The sequence below is a fragment of the Mixophyes fleayi genome, chromosome 1 (assembly GCF_038048845.1).
Source record: "Mixophyes fleayi isolate aMixFle1 chromosome 1, aMixFle1.hap1, whole genome shotgun sequence".
Lineage (NCBI taxonomy): Eukaryota > Metazoa > Chordata > Amphibia > Anura > Limnodynastidae > Mixophyes > Mixophyes fleayi.
The window spans coordinates 436,683,552-436,699,386 of NC_134402.1; the positions used below are offsets into that span (position 1 = coordinate 436,683,552).

At 40.4% G+C, this 15,835-nt stretch overlaps 1 protein-coding gene across 1 annotated transcript in view; it reads left to right on the plus strand.

Moving 5' to 3' along the window:
• The first annotated feature begins 760 nt into the window (after positions 1-760).
• Positions 761-15,835, plus strand: part of MTMR12 (myotubularin related protein 12) — a 63,736-nt gene continuing 48,661 nt past the window's right edge. Inside the window, exon 1 of the mRNA XM_075184669.1 lies at positions 761-924. Within this exon, the coding sequence (XP_075040770.1) occupies positions 850-924 (75 nt within the window). The 5' untranslated portion in view covers positions 761-849. The remainder of the gene's footprint in view (positions 925-15,835) is intronic.

Sequence of the window (15,835 nt, forward strand, 5' to 3'; positions counted from 1 at the left end):
GCCCCCCTAAAAAAAAATCTAGATCCGCCAATGGATGACTCCGAAATCTACCTTTCATCCTGTGACCTATTTCTCTCCTATCTCATTTGGCCAATTGTCTATCCACTATCTCCACATGGATGTCCCAATATTACATGAAGCTCAACATATCCAAAACAGAACTCATCTTCTCTCCTCCTATAGCATCTAATGCAGCAGAGAGATCCAGGAGAATTAGAAGTGAGAAACTCTCTTTGGTTTGGAAGTGATCAAATATAACAATAATAATTATTAATAATAATAATAATAATAATAGTGTACCTCCCAAATACAAAGAGGAGGCGCTTGTGGGTGGGGTGGGCGTGGTTAGGTGTATTAGGGCATATTTTTAATGCAATGGGCCGTAGCTTGAACTGTCCAGGGGCGGGGCTTATTTTGTCCCGATTTTGCTGGATAAAAGTCGGTATGATCCTAATCTGAGATAATCGTGACTATAAACTCTTCCCTCAAATTCACTTTTTACACCAGTTTTTATTTACTCCAGTTTCACACACTAAACGACATTATTTAGTAATAGAAAGAAACATATGTCTCCGACAATGTCCAGAGCCCGCCCACTCCGCCCGAACCGGTCTCAGCCAATCACAAGTCACATCCTGACCACCAGGGGGAATAGCAACCACCATGGTTGATAGACAGAGTCCTAGACCAATCATGCATTGTTTCCTGGGGATGCTCGTGCACTCTAGCTGCCACAGGAGACAGCCAATGAGAGCGGGGGTGGGCGTGACTTGTGTATCCGCTGGAGGAGGCAGCGCCTGGCTGTGTGTCTGAGCCGCACACTGAGCACAGCGGCCGGCAGCCGGGGACATGCTGGGGCTCGGAGCGGGAGGGGCGGCCAAGTCCCCGAAACAGCCGTCCTTTGTGTCTTACCTGACTCCTGAGGTGAGTGAATGGGCGTTACTGTGTGTCAGTGACCACTCAGGCTGCATCCTGCCGCCCCATCCCAGTGTCAGCATTACACCCCTCCCTGGCCGGGATATTCATCACAGTGCCCTGTGACCAGTGCCACCCTCACCCTACCCTATTCATCACAGTGCCAGCATCACAGTGCCCTGTGACCAGTGCCACCCTCACCCTACTATATTCATCCCAGTGCCAGCATCACAGTGCCCTGTGACCAGTGCCACCCTCACCCTACCATATTCATCCCAGTGCCAGCATCACAGTGCCCTGTGACCAGTGCCACCCTACCATATTCATCCCAGTGCCAGCATCACAGTGCCCTACTGACCAGTGCCATCCTCACCCTACCATATTCATCACAGTACCAGCATCACAGTGCCCTGCAGACTACTGCCACCATCACCCTACCATATTCATCCCAATGTCAGCGACAGTCATCTGTGCCCTGCTGACCAGTGCCACCCTCATCCTACCATATTTATCCCAGTGCCAGCATCAGTCTCCTCTGTGCTCTCTTGACCACTGCCACTGTATTCACTACCTACCCATTACTCTCCTGCATTACCCCTGACCAGTGCCACACACTGAACCTGTCACCCTACCCAAGCATTCACACTCACCCCATGTACCCACCACCAGTCACTGTACCCACCACCAGTCACACCCCTTTCTGTAGTCAGCTATGTTTATGTTGCCCAAGCATGATCACCAAAACTATTCCATAATTTATATCTATTTTCTCAACTATTTATCACACTTCTTCTCCTGCTAACCAATGACCTCCATACACTTTGTTACTACCAGTTATCACACAGACCAGACACCTGCCCTTGGTATTGTTACCTACTGGCATCTATATCCCCTTTCACTACCAAGCAATCCTACTCCTCCTGGCACTCCCGAGTCACTGGCATCTAAACCAAATCCTAGTTATCACAGTGTTGTTCCCTGCCACAGCTAATCACCGAGTCCTGTAATGTTCCCAGAAAGCACATTACATTACATCACTGATTACATGCGTTGCATTTATAATAACTTATAATCAATAGAATACAGTATGTGCCCACTGAGTAGCGAGCTGCATTATTAACATTTGCAGCCATATAGAAAAACACCAATAAAGCTTGGTCAATGAATAATCTCTGTATCTATATTGAGGTGCTGTTCCCTGTAAGCTGTTTAGTGTTCTCTGACACTTACATCACATACCTGGGGGTATGTTTACTAAACTGCAGGTTTGAAAAAGTTAACATGTTGCCTTTAGCAAGCAGTCAGATTATTGCCGTCATTTTGTAGAATGTACTAAATAAATAACTAGAATCTGATTGGTTGCTATAGGCAACGTCTCCACTTCTTCAAACCCTCAGTTTAGTAAATATATATTTTTATTTTTTATTTTGTGTTGTGTAAAAATTTAAATATCCCTCAGATGTGAAATTGAAACAATGCCGGGTAAACTTTTGAAATATGTCTGAGAATTAAGATTTATTTATACAATATTGCTGAAATAATGAAGGTGGATGTAGTAGTGGATTAATAATTATATATAGCAAACCCTGTTCTGCTCATTGAAGAAAGAGTCACTGTTTAACAAGAATCCCTGGAATGACTTGTGATAGGGATCTGGCTGTGTGACAGCTTTCAGGTATCCTGGACCTTTTGCGGTTACTGAGGCGTGTCTGGAACAGTCACGCACCTAACCAATTATTATGTATATGTATTAGCTACACAATGTTCTAGACAAATTAATTGTAGATAATGATCTGTTTGTAGTATTTGGTGAACTGCAGTGAAATTGTCTGACCCTAGACCTTAATGTGAACTGCTACTAATGTTAAATGTAACACTGAGCATCCCACATATACAGTGTAGGGTTTCAGTCTTTAAATAGTATCAACTTTTCAAAATATTTATTAAAATATACAACTCTATGTATTTTATTGCAGTGTTACACCCCTTTTACGATGGTAAGATGTTAACTTTAAAAAAAAAAAAAAAAAATGTAAAAAAAAATTCAGACATTAAACTGAAAAATAGTTGTTTAAAAAAAATATATGGTTTGTCTTGCGGTTCCTGATTTGTTCAAAACATTTTCTTAGTAATGCTATTTCATGGATAATTTGGTTACTGCATTTGACTACTTTGGAAATCACATTTCACTTTGGAAGACAAAAGTTTTGCAATCTGTTATCATTTCTACGTTTGCGTCAGTACCAACACTTCCTGGATTAAATTTGAACATACTATAAAAGCAACATACTATGAACAAAATGCAGAAATTAAATATTTTGAAACACAAGGGAAAGGGCCTCACTCGTTGCAGCATTCTCTTATCATCATCACCATTTATTTATATAGCACCACTAATTCCGCAGCGCTGTACAGAGAACTCACTCACATCAGTCCCTGCCCCATTGAGGCTTACAGTCTAAATTCCCTAACAAACACACATACACACACATACACACACAGAGACTAGGGTCAATTTTTGTTAGCAGCCAATTAACCTAGCAGTATGTTTTTGGAGTGTGGGAGGAAACCGGAGCACCCGGAGGAAACAAAGGAAACACGGGGAGAACATACAAACTCCACAAGGCCATGGTCCATTCTCTTATATCAATACATTCAAATATATAACCTGTTTTCTGCACAGAATAAAATCTGGCTGTATATTTTACTGAACATTCAGCAGAAATAATAAACAATGTGGTAATAATGATAATAGTAAAAAAAACCAAAAACCTTCTAAATGGAATATTTATTACATTTTTTTTCCATTTGTTATAGAAATTGAATCTACAATAATATGAAAGTATGATACCACGACATGGGTGTTATAAAAGAAAAATAAATAGGTGAGCAGAACAAGCTTTAGTCCCCAACATAGAGTGTAAATTAAATTGTAAAACTAAAAAACCTAGCAGTAATCGCCTTAATTGAAACTAAAATGTAATGACTAAATGACTTTATTAACAGAATTCAATATTTTTTTTTATACACATGTAGAAATTTTAACAACGGAGTATAATGAATAAATAACTTTATTATCAATCACTATAGTAAAGGAACTAAGGAATTTCTTTATACACTACAATATATGGATAATTTCTTCCATCAAAGTTACTGGGCATGGTCCCCGCAAGACATGCTGATATATGTGGCTGCAAATAACTGTCATAGATTCCAGACCACCCAGCTAGTCACATGTTCCAAGTCACCCAGCAGGTACACAGGGAGAGTTCACTAGCTGTCCTGTCACAATTTCCAGACCACCCAGCAGGTGCACATGTGTATTGCCAACTGTCACATTTTCCAGAGGACAATGGTTATGCATGGTTGTAAATGGAGGATGGACGTTTTACAAAATATCTCTGAAACATTGCAAGTGATTACAATGGTATTATTTTTCTGCAAATCTTCAGACCAAGACCTTTAATGGTATATGATGTGCCTTGCTCAGACTGCGGCATCTTAGAAATAAGTCACTCATAACAGTCGTACTTACGCTATTAATATATAGTTAACTGTACCTGAGAATTACCAATCGTAGTGTGAAAATTCTTTAGGAACATTCAGTCCTAAATAAAAAAAACACTGTAATTGAATAATAGAAATAAAATTAATAAAGGAAGAAAAGAGAAGACATCCACTGCCAGAACCACCCTGCACCAAGACCTCCCACTACACTTGGATCCCATAGTGTATGGACATAAAGTTGACATGTTGCTTTACAAAGAGCAGTCATGATGTGAAGCAAGGCTTCCTTATGTCTAGTGATATGCAAGGTCTTGATGCAGGGTGGTTCTGCCTCAAGAAGAGGAATTGTAGATCCCGCCAGCTCCAGTCATCAGCACGTATAACAAGTAAACTTATTTCAGCTAAAATTGAGGTCAGTTAGACCTTTGGAGATGAGAAACCTTAATGGTTAAACATAGAATCCCAGATAGAAAAGAGAATGCTGAAGAAAGAGATTTGTTTGACAGCTCGAAGCTGATGTTGGAATAGCAACCATAGAAGATCAGCAGAGAGATTGGAGGACACCAAACAATTCTAAATTCATCCCAACAGCAGCAAAAGGAATATAAGTACCACAAGCTGAGTGACTTGTTCATATCCCATCATCCAAGGTTCCGACAAACACTCATCCAATTGGTGCTAAATCATAGCATGCAAATCTACTCTGAGGCTTATCTCCCCCAAAAGGTTCGTCATACGGAGCTGAAAGACAATAGATGTTTGACTAGAACACGCAGTGAACGGAATAAATGTATCAAATGGGATAAAAGGTTCCTCTTTGTAGCGTTAATCCTGCCAAGCCATGAGATAACATATTTGCTACAGTTGTAAATGTGGAGCAAAAAGTGGAGTATAATATGCATCACATCAGGCTTGTCAGGAGGGCATTTATTTTCTAAGTATTTGAGGTGAGAGTGCTGCCCCTTTAAAAATGCAATTCATTCAAAGAAGTTTTGCCACATTCGTTTGGATGGCAACATTCAAGGTCTCCAATTTTCTAGCTTTAAAGTAAATTTCAGGACCATCTCAAAATTTAGATAGTTCGGTGCATGAATTGAAGACTGAGATCAGGGGTTTAGTGTTGGTGAAGAGTGTATAATGTTGAGGTCTTCACTGTTTTCTACATTAAAGACCCTTTTATTTGGGTTGGAGTGGAAAGATTGGGCCAAAGGTTCTGTGTGCAGTGGGGAACTAGTAATATGGAAAGAATCGGAGACATAACCACCTGAGACAGCTCTTGCTGAAAAGCCTTGATGTAGGGTATCCAGCACCTGAATGACATCCACAATGAGTTTAAACAACTTCCATAAAACTCCAATTCACCCTATTGAAGACTTTTCAACATCCAAAGCTATGTAATTACTGAGTGTGTTCCTTTTGAGGAATAAAGCCCATTTCATCCGGATGTTTGAAGGATTCCAGTATAGTGTTTACCTGTTAGGCCAAAGTTTGCCAATAATATTAATTAGGTCCAGCTGTAATGGGTGTAGATAAAATTATTGTTGACTAGATGTCTTGTGATAAGCGACTGAATATCCATCAGGGCCTGAAACCTTGGAAGAATTTGCGTGAATTAATTGCGTCATACACCCCATCCTGAGAGACTTCAGAAACAATCTTAGGTGCACTCTCCTACTGTGACTCAGTATATTGAAATGGACTGAATAGACGTTGTAATGTGGACTGTTTTCATTCAACTTGTTAAACCTCGCCAGCATCGCTCGCTAGTATAGAGCGCTGATGTAGAGGCAACAAACGGCGCGCTAATCACCCAAACCACAAAGCCTCTCTGATGCCAACGGGGGTGGGGAGGGGGGATATTTTCTACATATTTTTATCATAAGTTTGCTTAAGCATGTGCTTAAAAAGAGATGACTGGTGCCCTTTAGCAAAATAATTGCTTTACTCTTCTTTTATTCCTGGGTTGTTTCCAGTTTTAATAATGAAAGTTTTTGGGAGGTGGTTACCTAATAGCGTTAAGAAAACGCCAGTTGATGCTGCATGTCAAAACCTCTATGACCACTGTGCATTCACTTGCATTTTAACAGAAAGAAATTTATTCTCCAACTGCAAGCACAATTGTGTATTGTAGCGATTGATTCTAATCTCCCATTCCCATCTACATGCTTTTACTCGCATAAAAACTCATAGCACGATCTTTAGTGACAAAATATAAGTACCCTGAAGGCTACGGAATTTGCTGGCGCTATATAAATGATGAAGGCGTAGATTTTTTATTTTATTTGTTCCCTAGCTCGTGTTTTTTGTTAGTTTTTTTGCATAGACAGCAAGTATCTATACAATTTAATAGACACACTAAAATAGCAAATAAATTGTGACTGCAGCCCAATGAGATTGAGTATGATAACTTATTTTCATTGAGCCAAAATAGTCATGTGAAGTGTCGGCTGTGTGAACAAGTGTTACATCGTTACCCTATTCGTTGCTCCCCATTCATGAAAAGTCTTATCTGTAAGTAATCTTTCCCTTTCAATTTGGCCTACATACAGGCTATTAATATTTGTGTTCTGGAATCCTGACTAATCGGCCCCAGAAAACGTGTTAATGATGCTTTGCAGAACCTTGGTACTCTTCCAAATCAGTCTCATGCGTTGTTGTATGCCAGCGACCAGCCATCTGTCAGAGAAAAAAACCCATTAGCAGCGCGCATCGGGAACGTTGTTATAGAAGCCTGCAGTGCAGTGCAGGACCCTTAATGGGAGTGCTGAACTCACTTACTATGAGCCTGCTGTTACTTCCTTCTGCGACCTGCCATGTTATGGACTTCCGGCTTGATTTACTTATCTGCGTACACCAAGCTTTGGCTCCACGTGGTGTTGTGGCATCAGCTGTCAACCAGAAGAATGGCTTGGCACTAGACCTGGCACCACCCCTGACCTGCCCACTATCCACTATAGCAGGGTTTCCCAAACCCAGTCCTCAGGGCTTCCCTAACAGTGCAGGTTTTCCATATCTCCTTGCTGGAGCACAGGTGTAGTCATTACTGACTGACACATTGTAACAGAATCACAGGTGGTCCTAATTATGTCACATGTGATCTGGAAAACCTGCACTGTTAGGGAGCCCTGAGGACTGCGTTTGGGAAACCCTGCACTAGAGCATGAGAGCAGAGCATGCACAGGGTATAAGTCTATATAGGTGTCTGTTCATTCACTTATTACACAATACACAGTGTAGTTTACATACTTCACTTCCTGGCCTTTGGAAGTGTCTACCCCTCAGACGCACTTCCCCCAGGCACTATGCCATAGCTGCCTCCTCTTCTTACCCCGTGGAGGAATGGGCAGCGGCCATCTTCTGCTCCTATTTCTCCAGTTTAGGAGTGTGGTGCTGAGCTGTCACATCATAGTCCAGCGCCGCACTACCTGCCCATCACCGACATGGAGGAACAGCAGGCAGCAGCTTCAAAGCCGTTTCACCATGTCAACCGTTGGAGCCTAGTGTGGTGACACGGCAGTAAAAATAAAAACACTGACTGACATTACTCATTCAGTGTTTTCGCCGTCCCTTACACCCTGGCGTCCTAGACCTAGTGATGGCGCTGGCCCCACTCGTAATTACACAAACATACATATATTTTACTGCTGCACTAGCACCTAGTTCTTGTTACAGACCTGCTCCTCTCTTCCTTGGAGCACCCCAGGCACCGTGGCTCGTCTCGCAGTCCGGCAGAATAGCCAGGGCTGTGTGATATTGTGGAGAGGGGGGTAGTGAGCAGGAGGACCAATTGGAGCCCTGTACTGCTCACAAGCCCTCTCTGCAGCCTTGTAAAAGCACCAAGCAAAATTATTTTGCGGTTTACAGAAACTGAGGAGCCTGGGAAGACGCTGAGATCAGCCCCGGGGCAAGGGTGTAATAATTAACAATTAGGTGGTAATGCAGAGTAATGTTAAGAAACAAATGAGTGTAACCACTGAAGGCCCAGACTGCTCTTTAAGATGTTATCATATGGAACAACGTGATGCATATTGTTATCATACACAAGTCATGAACTGTATTATTTGCAAAGACTGCCATCCCCGACTAGAGGAAGCCTCCGGTTTCCTCATACAGAGGATATGGTTTTGTATTCACTGCCAGTCATTTATTTCTTGTAAAACTGCAGAAAGGTTAAAGACTTAGGACAAGTTTGGGTGCATTGTGAAACTTTTTTTCTAGACTGTATCCATACTGGCAGGACCAGTTTGCCAGGTTGCCGGAGACGGGTGTGGTTATGTAGGAGGACAAGTACTATCCACTTTAATATATGCTGGTTGCAGGGAGATCAGACTGACATTATTAGTTAAGTATAACCAGCTTCCACCTTGTCTTCCTCCTCTGTGTCCTAGTAAATGCCTAGGGTTATACTGGTAAGGCGTTCTTTTAAATAGAACTCTGTTTGCTGTAGTGGGAAACTCTGGTTATGTCTCGTGTAAAGCTATTCATAGAAATGGTGTGACTGGATCACTGATAAATAACTTCTGGTATAAACTTATTTAAAGGAAATAGCGCAGGGTGCTTATTTATATAATTGCACATGCACTTATTTTTGATATTGTGTATATTTTGAGATAGGAAATCGTTATTTTTGAGACCAGGGTAGAATATTAGTTTTTCTGTTTTAACCATTCTAAAGGAAATGCCTTATTTCTGATGTATATATCTGATACAATGAGCCTTTGTGGATGGAGGTCTTTTGTGTTTTGGGATGTGTTTTGTATGGATGTGTCATTGTTTGGGGTTTGTAAGGTTGTTAGTGGAAACCTCCAATTAGGCATATGGGGAGGGAGTCTGATAGCAGGAATTTCTAACTAAGTTTTGTGATGAAGTGTCAAATGCCTGCTCTGGCCAAAGGCCCAACAGGGGGTCATTACTGTGTGGCCTTTTGTCAGAGTGTTCAAACCTTTATGAACAATCTAAACAGCATGTGATGCAGGACATGTCAGCGTCTCTAGAATTTCATAGATAAGTGTAAATATTGTTGGCTTTGCAATGCATGTAAATCCATGTTTGTGTAAACACATTGCTTCCTGATTCTAAAAATAGCCTGTGTCCAAACTGTATAAAAGGCACTGGCTTGTATTGAAAAGTTGTTCTTCTTGTTTCATCTGACCTGATCACTAGTACCTTCAGCCAGTGTGAGAGCAAATAAACATCACTTGCTTCAAAGACCTGCTTGAAAACATCTTCAATATTGCTGTGACCTGCAGATTAGACCCTAAATCTAATCCGTTCTCCGGCTGTTTCTGAGGTTGGAGCCAGCTTTTCCGTTAACACCGCTCTGCCTGCTTGTCAGTGTGATAGGCCAGGGGGGATCCATCCATAGCAACCCTGATCCAAGAGGTCAGGAGTACCAGCCCAGGTACACCAGAAACGGGGTACACTCGCAGCGTCAGTTACCCAGAAGAAACCCGGTTCTGGATGCTGGTAAGGAGTCCAGTGGTGGCAGCATTTGTAAGTTCCTACTGTGGCAAGAGGGCGCATTTGGGATAATGAAAGGGAACGTTGGCAAAGTAAGCCCAGCTGGTTCCCAGCAGCAACAGACAGGGTGGCATAGGCGGTCCATCCTGTCACAAATGGGTTTTATGTTAAATATATTTACTTTTTTCCCCTTGTATATTATTTTTTATTTGATTACAACAAGCACTTGTTTATCCCAGTAAAGGTAGTTGGGTTTTGGGAAATGAGCATATGGGTGGCACACTTACTAAATAATGGCATATTCACTCATAATGATTGGTGCGGCATCAACACGAAATACAGGTATGTGTTTAGGTGGTCGTCCTGGCAGAGTGCCAAAATGTAGTTCAATTCCCAACCATGGCCTTATCTGTGTGGAGTTTGTATGTTCTCCCTGTGTTTGCTTGGGTTTCCTCCGGGTGCTCCTGTTTCCTCCCACACTCCAAAAACATACTAGTAGGTTAATTGGCTGCTATCAAAAATTGTTCCCTAGTCTCTCTCTCTGTCTCTCTCTCTCTGTCTGTCTGTGTGTGTTAGGGAATTTAGACTGTAAGCTCCAATGGGGCAGGGACTGATGTGAGTGACTTCTCTGTACATCTCTGTGGAATCAGTGTCGCTATATAAATAAATGGTGATGATGATTATCCCCAAAAATTGACATGTTGCTGTTACTATATTGAGAATAGCCTCTTGTGCAGCAATTGGCTTGTCGTTGGAGTCTTCTGTCCAGAGGCATCTATGATTTATTTTTATGTGTTTGTTTTTTTGTTTTGTTTTTTGGCTTTTTTCCCCATCAAATTTTGAGAGCTGTATGCAGTTTTGTAAGGATACTTTTTTTTCTTTCTTACCCATTTGTAAAGATTTAAATTGCAACATGGCGTATTGTGCTGTCTGATAGGATCCCCTCAGTTTGGCATCCTCTCTCTAAAACTGTTGTAGACCACGACTTGGATTTCAGCAAAAAACTGAAGCCACCACTGACATAGATTTTTCAGGGTCTCCCAGTTATTTTCTTCAATGTTCGGAGTTGACGTAGCTCTGTGTTGGCAAGCAGGGCATTATGACACTTGTAGTTCTGCGAGAGTTGGAGAGACACAGAGGTTGCTTGCATCTGAACTGTTTTTTTGTAGGCTCAATTGTGTTTGAGTAATGAAATGTTCTCTACACTTAGCTATTTGTGTGGAAGAGATCTATCTAGGTTTCATTTTTGGTTCTCTCTCTTCAACATTTCTATCAGTCATCTTCAAGCACCTACAACAGGGGTTTAAATTCCGACCTCTTTGGTGTGAAAGACCATAAAGATGAGACCAGGTTAATAGATAAAAAGTAAGTAGGGAGAGTCCCGATGAAATATTTCCTTCCTGATAGAAGGATTAGATGGTAGAGCAATGTCCACATAGTCATAAGATAACGTGGACTTTGCTACACTAATTCCTGATACAACTGGCAATATAATATTTGTGCTTATAGCAGAATTTACAGTGGGGTTGCTTATGAAAACTGCTGTACACGTAGCTATGTTAAAAGGTGTTATAATCCCTATGTATACCAGAAAAAATACAGAATATAATCGGTTTTGCTGCAGCCAAGTCACAGATGTGTGTTCTAAAATGAATCCATATATATTGCATTGTTCATATTCACTGTGGACTGTAGGATTTCATAGGATAAAGTACAGTCATTCTGGACACACATTGGGGTAAATGTATCAAGCTGATAGTTTTCTGGTGGGTTTGAAAAGTGGAGAAGTTGCCTATAGCAACCAATCAGATTGTAGCTATCATTTTGTAGAATGTACTAAATAAATGATAACTAGAATCTGATTGGTTTTTCAAACCCGCCAGAAAACTCTCGGCTTGATACATTTGCCCCATTGTTACCACTCTGTATATGGACAACCCTTGTAGACCATTTCTTGTAGTGAATGACACAATCATCTCCATATTTAAATGTGGTTGTGAGCTAATATGCAATTATTCTGTACTTTTATAATGCCTTTTAATCTTTTCTAATGTCTGAAAAGCTGAATGAATGTGAGTAAAAGCATAGTACTTTAAATCGTGAGGTTTTCTGTCCCCCGTTCTGCCAAATAGTCCACATTCCAGAGAGCGAGCCTTCCCTGGCATTCTGGTGTACACACTGCCAGCCTGTGAGCATAATGGAGCCTTGTCCTGTTCGCTGTGAGAACAGTGAGGTGAGCAGAAAGATGGGAGCCACTCGGAGCCTGAAATAGCAGCTAATATAGAATATCTCTTGTATTAAATATCTTGTGTTGACCTCTTAAACTTAACAAATAATTGTTGTACAGGGTCCTTTCTGTCAATGAAATATGTTGCTTTGAAGGCTATGGCCCGCCAAGTGTTTACTTACATTCCGCTGCTGTAGCCCCGCACATACGTTATCAATGGCGGTTGAAATAGTGTTACTTAGCCTCGAATAAGTCAGTGAGATTTTGTTGCAGCCATTTCATCCACTGGGCTCCAGCAAGTACTTATATTATTATTGTTAAACGTGCAAAAAACAGACTCCTTTTATGTGTAACATTAAGGACGATTACACTTGTTTGAAGTTCACGTTGCATTGATGTCAGTTGCTGGTTTTACTGCCCATTAGTAAAGCAAGTGTGTCCAGGGAGCTCCTGTAATGTTCCGCAGTGAAGCCACAGGCATAAAACACATCAGGATTCGCGTAGATCACACTTATATTTTTCCCATCCGCTCTCCATACTGCCACTGTGCTACTTTTCATTACTGGGCTCCAACCTGTTCAAATTGCTGTTTTCCATGGAAATCACTGTTGGTTCAATGAACCAGGAAGCAGGACTTGATCAAAATTCTGCGTTTCGTGTACTTTGATAGCAGAAGAGTTATACTGCCCCTTATTTAATTGTTAAATACACACCCTGCGTTTATTTAGCTCTTTGCTTTGTACGATAAAGCAAAGTTATTATGGTGTTTGACGGAAGTAGTTTTGAGTTAATATTGAGTGTGCGCTATAAAAAAATAAACTTTTAGGTAAATATATTGTGATGGACATCTGCAATTTACTTACGTCGTGTCGTAGAAAATGCTCCCTAAAGTGCATTGTGTCTCTTTTCCAATCTGGAACACGTCGTGATTTAGCCAAGGCTTTTTGTGTCCGTCTAGCAGGTACTTCCAACAGTTTTTGTAAGGATCCCATGACAACTACTTGACGACTTGTCAGCAGCGATTATTGCTGTTGTGGTGTTATAACTGTACTCTGTACGTGGGAACTGTGGTTACACCAGCCGGTGGCAGCTTTCGCTTTGTACGCTGTAGTGTGTATGACTGATGTCTGTCATAACAACCCTTCAGGCTAAATAGTATTTTTCACTAGTATGTATGTACCCTCAGATAACTTGAAAATGGGTTCAACTTTACTGTAATATAAACAAAAAAGTACACAAGGCGCATATAGCAAGATGAACACAATATACTCTGTATTCAAAACCTTAAATATAAGTCCATCATAGAGTCGTCTTCTTTTTATCTTCTGTCAATAAAGTATATATTTCTTTTAAAATTCTTGTAATATCAAACATCCCATCGGAAAAACTCTTGTTTTTAATAGTATCTCCAGACGATGTAAAATGTTGGTTTATGTGAAAAGATGAGTACTGGGTTAGTGACTGACCCATCACCAATCTCCTACACCCAGAAATCATCATAATCATTTATTTATATAGCGCCAACATATTCCGTAGCGCTTTACAATTGGGGACAAACATAGTAAACTAATAAACAAACTGGGTAAAACAGACAAAGAGGTGAGAAGGCCCTGCTGGCAAGCTTACAAACTATCTGCCAATGGGAGATTGACACATGAGGCAAAATCTACATTTTGCATTTTGGCCCAGCCAGGCTGCAAAGGTAAAAGTGACTCATAGGCTAAATGATCCCGTCACACAACAATGTTAGTCAGGGGGTAGTTTGTCTTGTGTGAAATTGTGTAACAGGTGGTAATAGGCTAAAGTAGTGAGGTTAAGAGGATGGTTGAGGAATATTATAAGCTTGTCTGAAGAGGTGGGTTTTCAGAGAACGCTTGAAAGTTTGTAGACCAGAGGAGAGTCTTATTGTGCGAGAGAGAGAATTCCATAGAGTGGGTGCAGCCCGAAAACAGTCCTGTAACCGGGAATGGGAGGATGTAATGAGGGTGGATGAGACGCTATTGGTTTGTGTCAATAGTTATTAGCAACACCAACGAGTGAAAATAGAATTCAAGATACAGAATTGCATGTGGATTGACAATTAACTTACATATAAGTAGATCTACTCTGATGGTATAATATTCTTCCATATAAGATTCTCCCATTGATCCGTTATTCAATCAATATATGAAAGGAAAGGGAGAATAGCATCTAGCGTAATATCTCAGAGATTTATTCATGAAACATGCAAACATATATAAAAACATTCAAACAAAAAACTCTGTATCAAATCCTGATATTAGACAGCTAATGCACTCGTACCAGATAACAGGAGACAAGCCAGCGTGTATGTGTAAAATCCCGGGCACAATCAGCTGGACAATCGTCTCTTATCCGGATAGCGTGTAGCTGCTGCAAAAAACAGGATGTCCCGTGTTAACCGACGCGTTTCGACCCCGCCCCTGGGGTCTTTGTCAAGGTGTACACGGAGTTTGAATAGTCCTTCATTTATGTATTGGATAGCCAATCGCTATCGAGAGATTCCGTTCACGCTAATTGTGTATTCAAAAGCCTCCAAATCGCTAAGCTTATAGATCTCCATTGTATACATGGGTACGGTGAAAATAAAACATAATGAATCTCATTTGTGTCTTACTCATGTCCATATTAAGTCACTCTGTATGGCAGGTTATCGCTATAACACCGATACATGCATATAAGACTGATTAATGATTAGAATAGTTACATACAATGTCATCCACTCCCCCCTTCCCCCCCCCCCCCCCCCATAAATTCACAGAAAATCCGCTGACATACCTATAAAATCAGCGGAGGTCCGCAGGATGTGGAGTAAATAAATATATATATATATATATATATATATATATATATATGTATATATATATATATATATATGTGCAGCGTAATATACTTAATTAAAGAAATGAATCCGTAGCTTCGTATATGGCAACCTCAGATCTATGGCATTAAATACGATTCCCATGGTGTCGTTGTTATATCGTGAAATACGGAAACCCATGGAATAGTTAGAAGGGGGTGTGGCTTAGTCCCTTAAACCAATACTGTCAAACACTGAAAAGACTTCAATTTAATAATGAAATGCAATACATATAAAAAAAATAGGTCACAAAATCTTCTTTGAGCACAATAAAATCCACAAGCTAAGAATAAGTTTGATATGCAGATAAAAAAATGCATGAAATGGATAATACATAAAACAAAGCCCTCTCTAGAATCCCAGTAATGTGGAGACTCATGATCTTACAAGTAGAGAAGTCAGTAGATTCCTAAATTCTCTATAGTAATCCTTTTTTATTTCCTGTTGATGTTTCTTATTAATAATCAACACTTAAATAGATAAAAAATATACTGTAATTCGCCTTATAGATCCTATTGTGTGTGTGTGTTAGTGACGCTGAAAAAGCACACGTGAAGTCCTATTCGAAAATAAACATTTGCCTTTGATGGTTGTTAGGTAGCTATAAATTATAATATTATATATTGCATTGTTACTAATATAGTTGATTTGAAACTGGAACAGTTGGAAAAACCAGTTATGTAACTCCAAAATCACCCCTCGGTCACCTAGGTTTACTTATTTTTACGCTGTTTTGGTTGAAACGTAACTTTCTTTTCCATTGACCTGCACTCCTTTCTGTATGGTTGATGCAAATCTGTATTTTCTATGCTCCAAACAAGGCTCGGAAGACCTGTAATTTCACCATT